This window comes from Scyliorhinus torazame, chromosome 10, assembly GCF_047496885.1.
Source record: "Scyliorhinus torazame isolate Kashiwa2021f chromosome 10, sScyTor2.1, whole genome shotgun sequence".
NCBI classification, from domain to species: domain Eukaryota; kingdom Metazoa; phylum Chordata; class Chondrichthyes; order Carcharhiniformes; family Scyliorhinidae; genus Scyliorhinus; species Scyliorhinus torazame.
In genome coordinates this window covers 51,199,110-51,216,034 of record NC_092716.1, presented here as the reverse complement: position 1 = coordinate 51,216,034, position 16,925 = coordinate 51,199,110, and the positions used below count along the sequence as shown (strand labels likewise).

The window sequence follows — 16,925 nt, the reverse complement described above, 5'->3', positions numbered from 1 at the left end:
GCCTCCGACGTAGCTCTAGCGGCCACCCTTAACCAAGCGGGCAGACCCGTGGCCTTTTTCTCCCGGACCCTCCACGCCTCAGAAATCCACCACTCTTCAGTAGAAAAGGAAGCCCAAGCCATAGTGGAAGCTGTGCGACATTGGAGGCATTACCTGGCCGGCAGGAGATTCACTCTCCTCACTGACCAACGGTCGGTAGCCTTCATGTTCGATAGTGCACAGCGGGGCAAAATAAAAAACGACAAAATCTTAAGGTGGAGGATCGAGCTCTCCACCTTCAACTATGAGATTTTGTATCGTCCCGGAAAGCTGAACGAGCCGTCCGATGCCCTATCCCGCGCGCGGCACATGTGCCAACGCACAAATTAACCGCCTCCAAACCCTCCACGAGGACCTCTGCCACCCGGGGGTCACTCGGTTTTACCACTTCATCAAGTCCCGCAATCTCCCATACTCTTTAGAGGAGGTCCGTACAGTCACAAGGGACTGCCACATCTGCGCGGAATGCAAGCCGCATTTTTTCAGGCCAGATGGAGCGCACCTGATTAAGGCTTCCCGCCCCTTTGAACGCCTCAGTCTCGATTTCAAAGGGCCCCTCCCCTCCACCGACCGCAACGCATATTTCCTTAATGTAGTGGACGAATACTCCCGCTTCCCTTTTGCCATTCCCTGTTCTGACATGACCGCGGCCACAGTCATTAAAGCCCTGAACAGCATCTTCACACTGTTCGGTTACCCCGCATACGTCCACAGCGACAGGGGGTCCTCTTTCATGAGTGACGAGCTGCGCCAGTTCCTGCTCAGCAAGGGCATAGCCTCAAGCAGGACGACCAGCTACAACCCCCGGGGGAACGGGCAAGTAGAAAGGGAGAACGGCACGGTCTGGAAGGCCGTCCTACTGGCCCTACGGTCCAGGGACCTCCCAGTTTCACGGTGGCAGGAGGTCCTCCCGGACGCTCACCATTCCATCCGGTCGTTATTATGTACGAGCACTAATCAAACGCCTCATGAGCGTCTCCTTGTCTTCCCTAGGAGGTCCTCCTCTGGAACGTCGCTGCCGACCTGGCTGGCGGCCCCAGGACCCATCCTGCTCTGAAAGCATGTGCGGGCACATAAGGCGGACCCGTTGGTCGAAAGGGTTCACCTCCTCCACGCGAACCCCCAGTACGCCTACGTGGAGTACCCCGACGGCCGACAGGACATGGTCTCCCTACGGGATCTGGCGCCCGCCGGCAACACGCACCCCCCCCGACACCATCACCCCAACCCCCCCCCTTCCTACCACCGCCGCACCACGCGACCGCCCCCTTCCCAGGAGGATCGGTCCCCCTCCCCTCAGCACCGACCAAGAATGAAGCCCGAGCTGAAACCGTAAGGCTCCCGGAGGCGACAACACTGGTACAAGCACCACCACCACCGCCGGGGCCGAGGCGATCGACACGGACGACCAGACCGCCCGACCGACTCGTGGCGTCTATGTAAAACAAATATGGACTGTTCACAAGAACATTTTGCTTTTCTTCCTATACCCTCTGTATATAGTTGCAACAGGACGAAATTGTCCAATACTGTATTGCCATGTGAATGTTTTGTCCTCCCAGGACCAGCCCTGTAAACCCTTACCACCATACGAAGCATCACCCCGCCGGGTTCATTTTTGACAAGGGGTGAATGTGGTAGTATGTATTGGGGGTCATGTGGGACTGGAAGCCCTAATGTCATTGGCTGACAGATCCCGGGTCCTGGTTGGCCGTTGACCTCAAGCTCCGCCCTGAAGGCGGAGTATAAGAAGCCGGAGTCTTCCCCCGCAGGCCAGTTTACTATCGAGCTGCGGGGGAACAGACACGCTTAATAAAGCCTCATCGACTTCACTCTATTCGTCTCACGGAGTCTTTGTGCGCTACACTGGGTAAAGCACCGCCTGGGGCGGCCGTTTGTGGGGTCCACGAGGGATAGGAGGGGTGGGCCACGCGGCCGGAGCTTTAAGCCTGAGCATTGCGTGAGGCGACCGTCATGGAGAGTGCTAGCTTCTTAGTCCCCGCTAGGTCGCGCGTGGCCCATTCAAGCAGCCTTTGGCGAATGAGGTCTGACCCAATCCCCGTAACAAAAGCATCGCTCATAAGAAGGTTAGAATGTTCGGTGGCCCTAACGGCCTGGCAGTCACAGTCCCGGACGAGTGGGATTAGGGCCCGCCAGAAGTCTTCTATGGACTGACCAGGGAGTTGAGTGCGAGTGGCGAGTACGTGCCTGGCGAAGAGTGTGTTCGCTTTCTGTGCGTAGTTTTCTTTGAGGAGCGCCATGGCGTCCGCGTAGTTCGGGGCATCCTGGATCAGCGGAAACACGCTGGAGCTCAACCTTGAGTACAGGATCTGTATCTTCGGAGCCTCCGTCAGAAGGGTGGTCGCTGAGTTGATATAGGCCCCGAAGTAGGCTAGCCAGTGATTAAAGTCCTTTCTGGCGTCGCTCGATTGCGGATCCAGCTGCAGGCGATCTGGTGTGATTCGGAGGTCCATCTTCTAGAAAATCTTACTGCAATAAATTGATGCACGATCAATTGTACAAAGACTCAGGTTTTGTGTGGCCTCCCACAGCAGCTGGTGAAATAGCTGCTGAATAGAGGACATGCATATTTATACTCCTCCTCCTGGGCGGAGCAGGCAGGGGCTACTAGCGAACCTGTAGTACAGGTCCTACCTTACATCACCTAATACAGGTGTAACAGTGGTTTACCACACTAAACCTTGCGCAGGATGACGTGGCATTTACCCTATGGAGGGACTTACTCCACACCTCCTCCTAAATGGGTCCTGGCTCCTCCTCCTTGGCCTTCACCTCATCCACCAAAACCTGCTCTTCCCTCATGATCCGCCTATATATCCCAGGCATTCTGCCCACCTCCTACCCTGCACATGAGAGTGTCCTTTCCAGCAAGGTAGGCGGTGGTGCTTCCGGGAAAGTTGGAAATGCTGGCCGAACAAAGTCCCTCACCTGGAAAAATCTGAACATGTCCGATCCCCCTGGCCCTGCTTTCTCCTTCAACTCCTGCCAACTCGCAAAGCATCCTTCAAAAAGCAGATCCCTCACCCTCTCCAGCCCCTCAACCTTCCACCTCCCGAGTTTAACATACAATATCGACTCATACAAATGGTTCCTACAGATTGGGGCCCAACTTGACACCGCCCTCATCTTCAAATCTGACGGAGTTGCCGCCATGTGTTCAACGTAGTTACCATCACCGGATTCACAGAATGCTTCGTTGGAGAAAATGGCAAAGATGATAACACCAGCGCCTCCAGGCCTGTCCCTTTACATGACTCCGACTCCATCCATACCCAGCTAACCGGCTGCTCCCCAAACCACCCCAACACCTTAGCCACATTGACTGCCCAATAATAATACATCAAATTTGGCAGCGCCCCCACCTGCCTTTCCTTCTGTAGCACCCCTCTCCGAATCCAAGAAGTTCTCCCTGCCCAGAGGAAGCCTGTTATGAGCCGCTCCATCTCCCGAAAAAAAAAAAGACTTTGGCAAAACAAATGGGAGGCATTGAAATAAGAACACAAATCGCGGAAAAATATTCATCTTAATAGATTAACTCGGCTCACCAGCGACAGCGGAAGGCTGTACCACCTCTACAAATCCACTCGGACTCTGCTTGGCAAGCTTGTAAAATTCAATTTACGAAGTCCCACCCCGTCCCGGGCCACTTGAGCCCCCAAATAGCGAAAAATAGCAAACACCCGCCAGACGGATTGACCACCCCCCAAACCCGCACCCCTTTCAGAGGGCTAACGACAAAACATTCGCTCTTTCCAACATTCACTTTATATCCTGAAAGGGAACTGAGCCTCTTCAATATCCCCATTATCACTCCCATGACTGGCCATGGATACATATGCCAAAATGTCATCTGCGTATAGGGACACTTTATGGTCTACGCCACCCTTCATAATTCCTCTCCACTCATCCATGGCCCTCAAAGCAATTGCCAATGGTTCGATCGCCAACACGAACGACAGAGGAGACATAGAATATCGTAGCCTCATCGCCTTGTGCAGCTTGAACGACCCCGAATTCATGGTGTTCGTTCAAACACTCACAGCCGGCGCGTCACATAACAGCCAAACCCATGATGAAAACTTCTCCAGAAGTCTGAACAAATAGCTCCATTCGACCCTATTTAATGTCATTTTGATGTCTAGAGACACAGTAATCTCCTATTCTGACCCACTGCCATTGTAAGGACTGGATTAAGTAAACACCTCACATTGGACGACGGCTTTCTGCCCTTTACAAACCTCGTCTGGTCTTCCCCCACTACCTCCGAGAGACAGGCCCCAGCCTCAATGACAGGATTTTAGCCAAACGTTTCACATCCACAATAAGCAGACAAATTGGGAGGTATGACCCATACGCTATCGCATCCTTGTCCTTCTTCAGAAGGAGGGAGATGGACGCCTGCTTCAATGTTTCTGGGAGGGACCCCCGCGCCAATGAGTTGTTAAACATCCCCAGCACCACTGAGACCAGTTAGTCAGCGAACATCTTGTAAAATTCTACTGGGAATCTATCAGGCGCCTTCCTAGTCTGCATCTTACTCAGAGACTCAGAGCCCTCCGGACCTCCTCCAACCCCACTGGCGCTTTCAATGCCTTCCGCAACTCATTCCTCACCTGAGGAAACTCCAAACCTTCCAAGAACTCAACCACCCCCCGCTCGACCTGTAAAGCCTCTCATAGTAGAAACTAAACACATCATTAACTTTCTGTGGGGTAGAGACCAACCCACCCCCCGGCTCCCCCACCTGCACAATCTCCCTGGCAGCTTTTTGCCAACTTAATTGATGAGTGGCCTTTTCCCCGTATGCATATACCACCCCCATTAAGCGCCGCCACTGTCGCACCACATCATTGTGGTAGACAGAAGGTCAAATTGCATTTTCAGTTTCATCCTGTATGCCAAGAGCTCCGGTGTTGGGTCACTCACATACTCCCTATCCACACCCATCCACACTCCCGCCTGTCCTCCTTATCCATACATGACTTGTACGAGATGATCTCCCCTCTAATCACCGCCTTTAATGCCTCCCACACCATAGATGGAGAGACCATCCCAGTCTCATTCCATTCAACATAGTTCTTCATGGTCCCTGAAATTTTCAAACTATCACATACCAACCGATCCGCCATCACCTCACCCACCTGGAAATGAACCCTCCTGCTCACCAGAATTGCCCAACCCCATGCCCGGCTGTCAACACCCGAGTGAAAAACCTGACTCACCCAGGCTTTCCTCAACCTGATCTGGCCCTGCATCTATGGGTGAGTCTCTTGTATGAACATCACATTGGCCCCCAGCCCTTTTAAATGGGGAAAAAAACCTTGCCCTCTTCACAGACCATCCCCCCTCCCCGCAAGTTCCAGGTGATCAACCTCATTGGGGGTCTCTCACCGCCCCCGCCCTTCCCCCAGAGTCATCCATTTGTACCACAGTGCAATATCCGTACCCACATTCTTGGGTTCCCGGCCCATCTAAGATGGCCATCAGCCTCAAGCCCAGGGTGAGACAAAGAAAAGCCCCTAGTCACTGTTAGTTCACCCCCCCCCCCCCATTCTTCCCCCATACCCCGGCCCACAGACTGCCAGGTGCCACATCCTCCCCCATCTGCTCACCGCAAACACGTACCTACAGCTGGACCTATTGCGCCCCTCGCTGCCTGGCTCAACAGGCCACAGCCTCTTTCCCCACTCCACTCCCATTTGCTAGCCTCCCCTCTCCCCATCGCTAGCAAAGTGGCTCCCAAATAGGGCACCCTTACCATATTCCCTCAACCTTGCCCAACACTAACAAAATCAACAAACCTCTCACCCCTCTAAGCGAAACAGAGAAAAAAGAGCACATAGCAATCTCCTTTTTTAAACTGAACCCCTCCCCCAAAAGAGCAGAAGTGTAACAGTGGTAAACGCAGCAGCAGAAATATATCATACAAACTCCCTCCTTCATACATAGAGGCTGAAATAGCCCACTTCACAACAGCCCAAACTTTCTTCTCTGATAAAGGCCTCGGCTTGCTCCGGCGTGTCAACAAAGTGATCATCTAAATTCATTGTAACCCGTAGTCACGATGGGTGCACCAGTCCAAACCTCAGGCCCTTATTATAAAATACTGCCTTCGCCCTCTTCGCCAACTCAGTTCCAATATCTTGATATATTTGGACAGTATACCTGTCCCAGTTAATATTCCGAATCCTTTTCACTCACTCCAAGACCCTCTCATTGCCCGTGGTGGCTCATTCGGTCTTGGCTTTTGCCTGAGCGCCCAATGCACCCCATCTAATTCCGGAAGTGCAAACACTTCATCCCCTCCCACCAGCTGAGAAAACATTTGGGAGAAACACTGGGTCGACTTTGGAACCTCCGCTCCCCATGGCAGCCCCACTAGCCTGAGGTTTATTTTCGTGGTCCGTCACTTTAAGTCTGAGGCCTTTATTGGTCTCCGCCACCAGCAGCAACTCTGCCTCCACCGTTCCTGGTGCCTCGACCAGGCCTCCTCCACCCCCTTCAGCGTCGCGCCTTGTGCCTTCACCACATTCAAAGTTCACACCAACTGTTCACGGACCGCTGTTCCTTCATTGTCTCTGAGTCGAAATCGTGGAAATGCCTCCCTAGCAGCACTGTGGGTGTACCTACACCACGTGGACTGCAGCGGTTCAACGAGGCAGCTCACCACCACCTTCTCTCAAGGGCAATTAGGGATGGACAATAAATGCTGGCTGAGCCAAGTAAATGAATATTAAAAATACATTTTTCAACAGTTCTAATTTATTTGCAGTGGCTTTGCTCAAAAATTTAGATTCAATAGAAATTGAGTTAATTTAGCATTCGGAATACACAGAACAAAAGACAACTATGTCACAGTCCTGTTCATTGGGAGAAACACGTAGAGTAGATAGAATATTCCCTCTGATTCACTTGTGAAAAATATTTTTTTCTGTTCTTGTTTAGAATCATCTAACATCTTCTGATAAATGTCCTGGTAATATATTATGTGTAAATCCAATTGTAACTATTCTTCAGCCACCTAATAGCTAATGCTGCATTGTATTTTTCAGGGCATCCTAGCTATTATCTACATAATTCCAGCGGATATTAACACCCTGATAAGCTTCTTCAGTTTTGCTTCCTGGATTTTTTATGGGCTGACTACTCTCTCTCTGATTGTCATGAGATTCACAAGAAAAGAACTGAAAAGACCAGTAAAGGTTAGATTTATGTGGCATTTCCTTGCTTTGGGAACATAACTATGTGTGCCTCCATTAATTTTAACAATTGAATATTCATTTATTTCTCAGGAACCCAAGTTAATCTTGACAGGTTTTTTTCTCAGGGTTTTATTCAGAAAATAATATTGGAATAAAAACAGAACATTCTGGAAATATTCAGGCTAGGCAGCTTCTGCGAATAAAGAGAATTAATGTTTCAGGTGATTTACCTTTCATTCAAATTGGCAGAAGTTAGAGATGTACTAAACTTAATTAAGTTCAGAAGCAGAGAAAGGGAGATGGAGAACAGAAGAAAAGGAAAGTCAGAAATTATTAAATACCAAAAAGGATAATGGTGCAAATAAAATGGGTTGGTAATGGGTCAAATAAAGCTGGGTCTAAACCTTGTCATACAGTGCAGAAGAGGTCATTCAGCACATCAAGTCTACACAGACAAAACTGCACTAAATCTACACTAATCCCGCTTTCCAGCACTTGGCCATAGCCTTGGATGTTATGACATTTCAAGTGCTTCACCACATACGTTTTAAATGTTATGAGGTTTTCCGTCCCTGTTATCAACCCTTCAGCTAAGGGGAACAGCTGTTTCCTATCCACCTTGTCCATACCCCTCACAATCTTATTCAGCTCAGTCAGGCACCCCCCCCCCCCCCCCCCCCTCAACCTTCTCTGTTCCAAAGAAAACAACCCAAATCTATCCAGCTTCTCTTCATTGATCAGATGCTCCATCCCAGGCAACATCTGTATGCCTTCTTAACTACCCAATTAACCTGCCTGACGCCTTCAGGGATCTGTGGACAAGCAACCCTCTGAGCTTCCAAGTGTGCTGCCATTTATTGAATACCCTCTTGTCTTGTTACTCCTTCCAAAATGCATTAACTCGCAATTTTCAGGGTTAAATTCCACCTGCCACTGATCTGACCAACCTGTCTAAACGTTTCTGCAACCTAAGAACTTCTTCCGCACTAGTAACCAACCTGCCAATCTTTGTGTCATCCGCAAACTTACTTATCACCCCCTCCACAATCTATATTGTTTATATATATCATGAACAATCATGATGAATACAATCAAGGGACCTAGCGCTGACCCCTGTGGTACGCCAGTGGACGCTGACCCTCAGTCACATAAACAGCCTTCTACCACCACCCTCTGTCTCCTCCAACTTAGTTGGTTTTGAATCAAACTTGCCAAATTACCCTGAAATCCATATAAACTACATCGCCTGCACTATCCTCGTCTCCAAACCTGATCACCTCCTCAGAAAATGCAATCAAACTTGTTAGGCAAGACCTCCCTCTGACAAAGCCGTGCTGACTATCCCTGATCAACCCTTGCCTCTCTAAGTGGAGATTAATTCTCTCCTTCAGAATTTTCTCCAATAGTTTCCCTTCCACTGACGTGAGACTCACTGGTCTGTAGTTCCCTGGTTTGTCTCTACCACCCTTTTTGAAAAGTGGAACCACATTAACTGTCCTCCAATCTGCTGGCACATCCCCTGTGGCCAGAGAGGAATTAAAAATTTGGGTCAGAGCCCCTGTAATTTCCTCCCTTGCCTCCCACAGCATCCTGGGAAAAACTCATCCAGACCTGGGGATTTATTTACTTTTAAGCCCACCAAAACTTTCAATACATCCTCACTTCCTACGTAAATCTGTTCAGGAACCTCACAGTCCCTCTCCCCAAATTATGTAACTCCATCCTCCTCCTTCCTCCTGAGTGAAAACAGATGAGAAGTACTTATTTAACACCCTACCAATGTCCTCTGGGTCCATGCAAGATTACCCCTTGGTTCCTAATAGGCCCCACTCTTTCCCTGGTTATCCTCTTCCCATTAATATAATTATAGAATATCTTGGGATTCTCCCTAATCCTACCCAGTGCTTTTTCATGCCCCCTTTTTGCTCTCCTAATTGCTTTCTCAAGTTCCCCGTCAATTTTCTATACTCCACGAAGGCCTCTGCTGATTTACTCCTTTTGTACCTGTTAAAAGCCTCTCTTTTCTTTCTTATCCAGTCCTGAATATTCCTAGACATCCAGGATGCTCTGGGCTTGTTATTCCTACATTTCGCCCTAAAGGGAACATGTTGGGCCTGTACTCTCGCCATTTCTTTTTGAACACCCTCCACTGCTCTATTGAATATTTTCCCACAAGAATCTGTTCCCAGTCTACTTTGGCCAGATCCTGTCTTATTCTAATAAATACTGTCTTCCTCCAATCCAAAACCGTTTTTGCAGACCATCTTTTTCTTTTTCCATAACAAACTTAAATCGTACTGTGTTATGGTCGCTATCACTAAAATGCTACCCCACTGCCACCTCGTACACCAGTCTGACTTTGTTCCCCAGAATTAGATTCAGCACTGCGCTGTCCTTGTTGGACCGTCCACATATTGGCATAAAAAGCTCTCCCGAATTCATTTCAAGAAACCCACCCCCTCTAAAGCCTTTACACTATGATTATCCCAATTAATGTTAGGGAGGTTGAAATCCCCTCATATAATTACCGTATTATTATTTTTACACACCTCAGTGAATTGTCTGCATATCTGCTCCTCTATTGCCTGCTGACTGTTTGGGGGCCTAGAACACACTCCCAGCAATGTGACTGCTCATTTTTATTCCGAAGATTTTATTCCATAACTTGTTGAAAGGCGACGAAAGTGACCTGAAACAGTAACTATTACACTCTGCACAAATGCTGAGTATTTGCAGCATTTTCTATTTTTTCCCCAGATTTTTACTATTTTTCTTTTGTACATTTACCGATTGTTGGGCTGAATGTTGCACACAAAAGCATAATTAAAGCTGAATTTCCAAAATCGGGAGAGGGGGGTGGGGGGCAGCACCCACAGTGGATGTTGGATCTGGGACTGTTGACAGATGAGGAGGTTTGTGAGCGGGTGAGGGCTGCTATTCGGGGATATGTGGAGCTGAACGACACAGGTGAGGTTTTGGCTGCCTCGCTATGGGAGGCACTGAAGGCAGTAGTGAGGGGGGAGTTCATGTCGATACGGCCACACTGGGATAAGACGGAGCAGTCGAAGATGGCAAGATTAGTGGAGGAGATTTTGCAGTTGGGCAGGAGGTATGCGGAGGCCCCGGAGACGGGGCTGTTGAGGGAGCGGCAGAAACTGCAGATGGAGTTTGGGTTATTATCTACGTGGAAGGCGGTGGTGGGGCAGTTGAGGAGCGCAAAGGGAACGGCCTATGAATATGGGGAAAAGTCTCAGAACAAAGTCTCTCAACCTGCAAATACCGGAACCCATTCCCGACAGGCAGCTCAAATTCCTCCTCCAAACCCGGAAAGCTGCTGTCAATGAACAGATCCCCAACCTGCTCAATCCCCGCCCAATGCCACTTCCGAAACCCCCCATCCTGCCCCCCCCCCCAGAACAAACCGGTGATTCCCACAAATAGGTGCCCAAACGGAGGCTCCCTGTTCACCCGCAGTGCTTTACCCATCCAAGCAAACCCTGAAATCATCGCAAGATCCTCGGGAGGACTGTCATCTTTACCGACTGCACTCATCCCGCCAATGACAGCGGGAGCACATCCCACCTCCTAAAATCCCCCTTCATCTGTTCCACCAACTGAGCTAAATTCAGCTTGTGCAGCTGCTCCCACCCCTGCACCATCTGAATACCGAGTACCGAAAGTTCCCCCCACCACCCTAAACGGCACCTCCCGCAGCCTCTTCTGCCCCCTCGCCTGGATCGGAAAGACCTCGCTCTACCCCATATTCAATTTATATCCCAAGAACCGAAAGAATTCCTCCAAAATCCTCATAATCCCCCCCGAACCTTCCAAGTGGTCCAAAATATACAGCAGCAAGTCATCCGCATATAGCCAGACCTTATGCTCCACCCCCTGCCAATCCCTTAATGCTCTCAGCACAATTGCTAATGGCTCTATAGCCAAGGCAAAGAGCAATGGGGAGAGTGGACATCCCTGCCTCATCCCCCAGTGCAGCCTGAAGTATTCCGAGCTCACCTGGTTTGTCCGCACACTCGCCACCGGTGCCGGATACAATAACCGGACCCAGTCCACAGACCCCTGACCGAACCCAAACTGCCTCTGCACCTCCCACAAATATTCCCACTCCACCCGATCGAAGGCCTTCTCCGCATCCATGGCGAGCACCACCTCCACACTTCGTCCCTCCGGAGGCATCATTACAACATTCAATAACCTTCTGATGTTGGCTGACAGATGCCTCCTCTTCACGAACCCGGTCTGGTCCTCCCCTATCACCCCCCAGCACACAATCCTCGATCCTTGAATTGGAGACCCTGGAACATGCTGATGGGTTTCTGCATTTCAGTAACCTGGTTGATCAAAAGTAAAACCCTTGAACCTTTCTTCAGTTTGTATTGTTAAAATCTCAATGTATTTTTATTTCAGGTCCCCATAGTTTTTCCGATTCTGGTGACTCTTGTTGCTATCTACTTGGTTCTCGCTCCAATCATCGATGCACCAGATATGGCATACTTATATTGTTCACTATTTATTGCTGGAGGAATTATATTTTACGTCCTGTTCATTTACTATCACTTTAGCTGGACTCGCAAACTAATGAGTAAGTAGTAAATATTTGTTGCTTCATTTATTTATTATCACCTTGTTTGAGTAACAGTTTGAGTGATATCCAGATAACAAACTCCAAAAGCTAACAAAATGTGAAGTGATTCAATGTTTGGATCGATTCATATCAGAAAATAGCGCATTCTGTATGTTTTGGTGTTATTACTTAAACCTAATTGATACAATGTTCTCCTCAATAAACTGGTGTTGTAATATACTGGAAGATGAGAACAGGTTAAATTCTCATTGTTCAGTTCCTTATCTGAGCCATATTTCTATGAACAAAGGCCAGTCATTTCCTTGTTCAGGGCACAAATCTAAATAAAAACAAGCAATTTGAGGGAAGGTACAGATGAGTGAGAGAGGTTTTTGTTGAGGGAGGAATGATCCATAAATATATCAAAACCTGGATCCCTGACAAACCTGTTTCTTATGACATTGAGAAGATATGGTATGAAACTCAGAAGAGAAGTGATCAATCAGACAATATAATTACTCCTTACCACATTGATGAATGCCTGCAATGTGTTGCCAGAGATGTGATTAAGGCTAATAATATCAATAATTTCAGAACAAGTCAGATAGGCATTTGAAATTACATGACATAAATAATGAACTGAATGTTGTTTTTGAACTCGAGGCTGACCAGAAGGTTCCTACAAAATACAAGGAACATTATCATTATGCTGTTTGTGCTCCTTACCCAGCAGGCGGGTCAGATGCAGCAGCCTAAATACCCAGGAGTATCAAATGGCTCACATAGATATAAATAACTATTTAGTTCTTTTTTGTCGTGTCCTTCAGCTGCTGGCATTTAGCCTGCTAAGAGATATAGTGTGCGTTTTTCTCACTGCATTGCGACCGGTGTCGATCTGGGTGTGCCAGGTGCATCATGGGCAAGGCCTAAATCGGGCTTTGCGTCAGGTGTAAAAACCACGCATGGGTCACCCAACATCACGGTGTCTGCCGCGACCTGGATCAGGCCCTCACTGGGCGTGATCTAGATAATCATATTTAAATGAGTCATTAGGCCCATTTAAATATGCGCGGCCTATTTAAGGCCGCATTCTCCCCACGCCCAGGAGTCACCAGTCTCACCAGCGAGGCCTCAACCGGATGCTGATTAGTACCGGTCACCACAATGGGATGCCCACTCCAGGAGCCTCGGGGTCATTGGAGCCCCCCCACGGGTGGTCGGGGACAGGAGCAGGGTAGTATCCTGACACCAAAGGCAGTGCCAACCTGGCACCTTAGCAATGCCAACCTGACACTGCCAGGTTCAGGTTAGCACTGCCAGGGTGCCAGTGGCACTGCCCATGTGCCAGGCTGGGGGGTATGAAAGAGGGTGTGAAGGGTGAAGAATTGAAGGGGGAATATGAAGGGGCTTCATAAAGGTGGGGGGGGGGTTGAAGCGGTGGTCCTGAATGAGGAGTGAGGGGGCCTGAAAGAAGGGGAGGAGAATCGCACCTTTAGTCATTTTTTGGGAGAATTGCGCCCATAGTTTTATTGGACAGATGATTTTCAATTTAGAAGACTTCGGAGACATTTGGTTTTGTCAAATTATACAAAATAGGTACTCCCATCAGACCTCCCCACCAGAGACCCCCCCCCATATCAGAGACCCCCTCTCCTGTATCGGTCACTCTAGCCTGGAAACTAAAGAGCAGCCCAGGCAGAAACAGTGAAAACCACTGCTTTTTCACTCACCTGCCCCTTACACCTATTACCTCAGAGAGGTGTAGAAAGCAGCAGCTGTTACTTCATAGAAAGCCAAAACCGCATCACATCCTTTGATATGCAAGGCGTTCATTCACTTTCAAAGAAAAAAAGCTTTTAGTAGGCTTTAATTGACAGGGTAATAGCTTCCTGACAGCCAGGTGTCTGGATTGTTTATTTTCATTTCCCTTCACGCTTGAATGTATCTCAAGTACCCTGTTCTGAACCTAGCCTCAATGTTTATAAACATGCAGTTATGATTGACCGCTCCTGATCACATCAAAAGCAATTAAGTGCTTTCAGCAAAGAAAAAGAAGAAGTAAAAGCACTTAACTCCTAGATGTCTTTGGTGGATGGCGAGCTGAGGGTGGAGTGGGCAGAATTTGCATTGTGTGGGGTGGGGGGGGATGGAGGCCCTCTGATGGACTTTGGGGGCACCTACATTAACTACTTACCTCCTTGACTCATCACAAGGTCCATCGCATCAGGGCTACGCTGACAAATACTTGCACCAATCCACACCTGTGTGAATCCTGGCCAAGAGGGCTGGAGTAACACGGAAGCATGGCGGATCTGGGGTCCAGCCCGTTAATAGAATACAAATGGGTTCAAACTTCGATGCCACCGCTAACGGGGCACTGGAGCATCTCTGGGTTTACCTTATTTAAACCTCTCGCCTCTATCGGTGGTGGTGGGAGGGGGTTCTCTACCACATCAGGAACTCCACTACTGGCGGAGGAGAACCCCCCCCCCCCCCCCCCAATAGAGGCAAGGGGTTTAAGTAGGGTAGAAAAAGAAAAGCTGTTCTGGTTTGCTGATTTTAGAAGGACTTGGGGACACAGATTTAAAGTTTGGGGAAAGAGATATAAAGGGGTCATCAATAAAATAAATTCACACAGGAAGTGGTATTCACTCAGAACCAGGATGGTGGAAGCAGAGACAATCCATGATTTCAAAAGAAAATTGTTTGGGCACTTAAGGGAAATAAACCTGCAGGGCTACAGGGATAGAGCAGAGGAATGGTATGGACTGGATTACTCTATAAAGAGCTGGCAAGAATCCAATGGGCCGCCTTCTGTGCCATAATGACTTCATAATATGTCACTGACACATTTCCTGATCTGTGGAGTCTCTCTCACAAACTTCATCTTTCTTCTGGCCTTGCTTTAGGACCTTATATTATGGTCAGGTACAACTCTAAAAAGCCAAGTAACATCTGTGTTAACAAAAGTAATATTTTAATGAACAACAGATTGTCCAAGTGAAATCTTGGACTAAATAAAAGCGGAAAATATAATTTGACCAATTTACCAGATTTAAAAATGATGGATACAGCCTTGGCTAAATTAATCCGAGGAAAACTATATTTACACAGATATATTCAGTGCCACAAAATGCCTTTCATTTTTGTTGGGTATGCATTTCACACAGCCTACATTTGACATCTTTACCATCGGTGAAAACAGCTTTTAATTTTATTACATGAGTAACTATGAACTTATAAAATATCTTTACATGATGGGCTGGTTCAATGTGGGCGACTGTTTTGACAAAAAGGTAACCTTTTATATTGTGTTTCCAGAGCCCATTACTAAGCACCTGCAGCTGTTCTTGGAAGTCGCACCAGCAGAGACTGGACAGTAAAAGTACTCATTACCTCACTTTTAATTCTTTTAATATTTTATGGTACTGGAGCTGAAAATGGGTGCAGTCGGTTGTAATATACTACTTTACATTTTTGAAAACACAATTCTGCTGTATTTCTGTAATATTTCTGTAAACTAATAGTAATATGCAATTAAATGCTATTGTTTGCAACCATCTTAAATACTTACCATTTATTAACTTAGTGAGATATTTTTAAATATGAAGGTTGTACAAAATCAGTTTTGATACGATCCACATCTTATTAAAATTCATATTCAAGATATAACCTTATTGGTTGGTGTACCAATGTCAAACGATACAGCCACATCTATCAGGAAGGTGCAGTGTGACATAATTCACCAAGTAGAAATCAAGTATTTCTGGAGAGGGAATAGATTACACTCACACACCACCAAAACATCACATTAATTGTGGTGGAAATGAAGAAGTATTTTCTTTGTTTTGATAAATTATAACAACTATTTAGCCACACCATTAAAGGCATTTTAGATGTCTGGAAAACCGAAAATGAGAAAGGAAAAGTTAGAAAGGGAGAGCAAAATTAAAAATCTGTTTATTTCAAACATAAGGTGCAAAGGATATAAAGATTACTGGTGACTGGGCAGAATGGTGGTGCTGTAGTTTGCACTGCTGCCTATGGCGTTGAAGACCGGGTTTGATCCCGGCCCTGGGTCATTGTCTGTGTGGAGTTTGCACATTCTCCCCGTGCCTGCGTGGATTTCACACCCACAACTCAAAAATGTGCAGTTTAGGTGGATTGGCCACGCTAAATTGTACCTTAATTGGAAAAAGATAATTGGGCACTCTAAATTAAAAAGAAAAGATTATTGGTGACTGAACTATGTTTCAAGTATGCATTTGAATAAGTTAGATTCAACATAATTGGATGAAATGCACTGGGTTTGAAAAGTTGAGGAAGAGCATGTAGCACCTGCATATTTAGGAACTTAGAAGGAAGGAAGGAAACGGAGGGTGGCACAGTGGTTAACACCGCTGCCTCACAGCGCAAGGGACCAGGATTCGATTCCAGCCTTGGGTGACTGTCTATGTGGAGTTTGCATGCTCTCGCCGTGACTGCGTGGGTTTCCTCCAGGTGCTCTGGTTTACTCCCACAGTCCAAGGATGTGCAGGTGAGGTGGATTGGGCATGATCAATTGCCCCTTAGTGACTAAAGGTTAGGTTAGGTGGGGTTACAACGTTACAGGGACCTAGGTATTGTGTTTTTGGGAGGGTTGGTGCAGACTCATGGGCCAAATGGACTGTACTGTAGGAATTCTACAAGTCCATGGAAGTGCTGGAATTGTATTCATAATGATAATTTGGTGATAAGAGCTTAGAGATCATCACCTATCAGATATCAAGCATCTTCTTGAATTCTATCTTGGAGCAATTTAAGAAAATGCCCCCATTTCCTGCATATGGAAGCTATATTCAAATCATTAATGGATTGAGTCTTGGAGAATCGAAAAGCAACATGCACCATAAAACAAGTAAGTTTATTTTAGATAGCCTTGGTAATGGAGGAAATGTGGGTGTTCTATTCACAACCAGAGAAGACAGTAATGCTTGAATGCGAAGATGAAGAATCAAAGGTAAGGTAAATATGCAAGTTAACAGGCAGTATCCATTAGTTTGACTTGCATAAGGATTCATGCAATGATTATCATAAGGACA

General features: G+C 47.3%; 1 protein-coding gene across 1 annotated transcript in view; it reads left to right on the top strand.

Annotated features, from left to right (window-relative positions):
* slc7a9 (solute carrier family 7 member 9) overlaps positions 1–15,411 on the top strand; it is a 138,117-nt gene extending 122,706 nt beyond the window's left edge. The window contains exons 11-13 of the mRNA XM_072518100.1: positions 7,113–7,262; positions 11,688–11,862; positions 15,166–15,411. Coding sequence (XP_072374201.1) covers positions 7,113–7,262; positions 11,688–11,862; positions 15,166–15,227 — 387 coding nt within the window. The 3' untranslated portion in view covers positions 15,228–15,411. The remainder of the gene's footprint in view (positions 1–7,112; positions 7,263–11,687; positions 11,863–15,165) is intronic.
* The last annotated feature ends 1,514 nt before the right edge of the window (positions 15,412–16,925 follow it).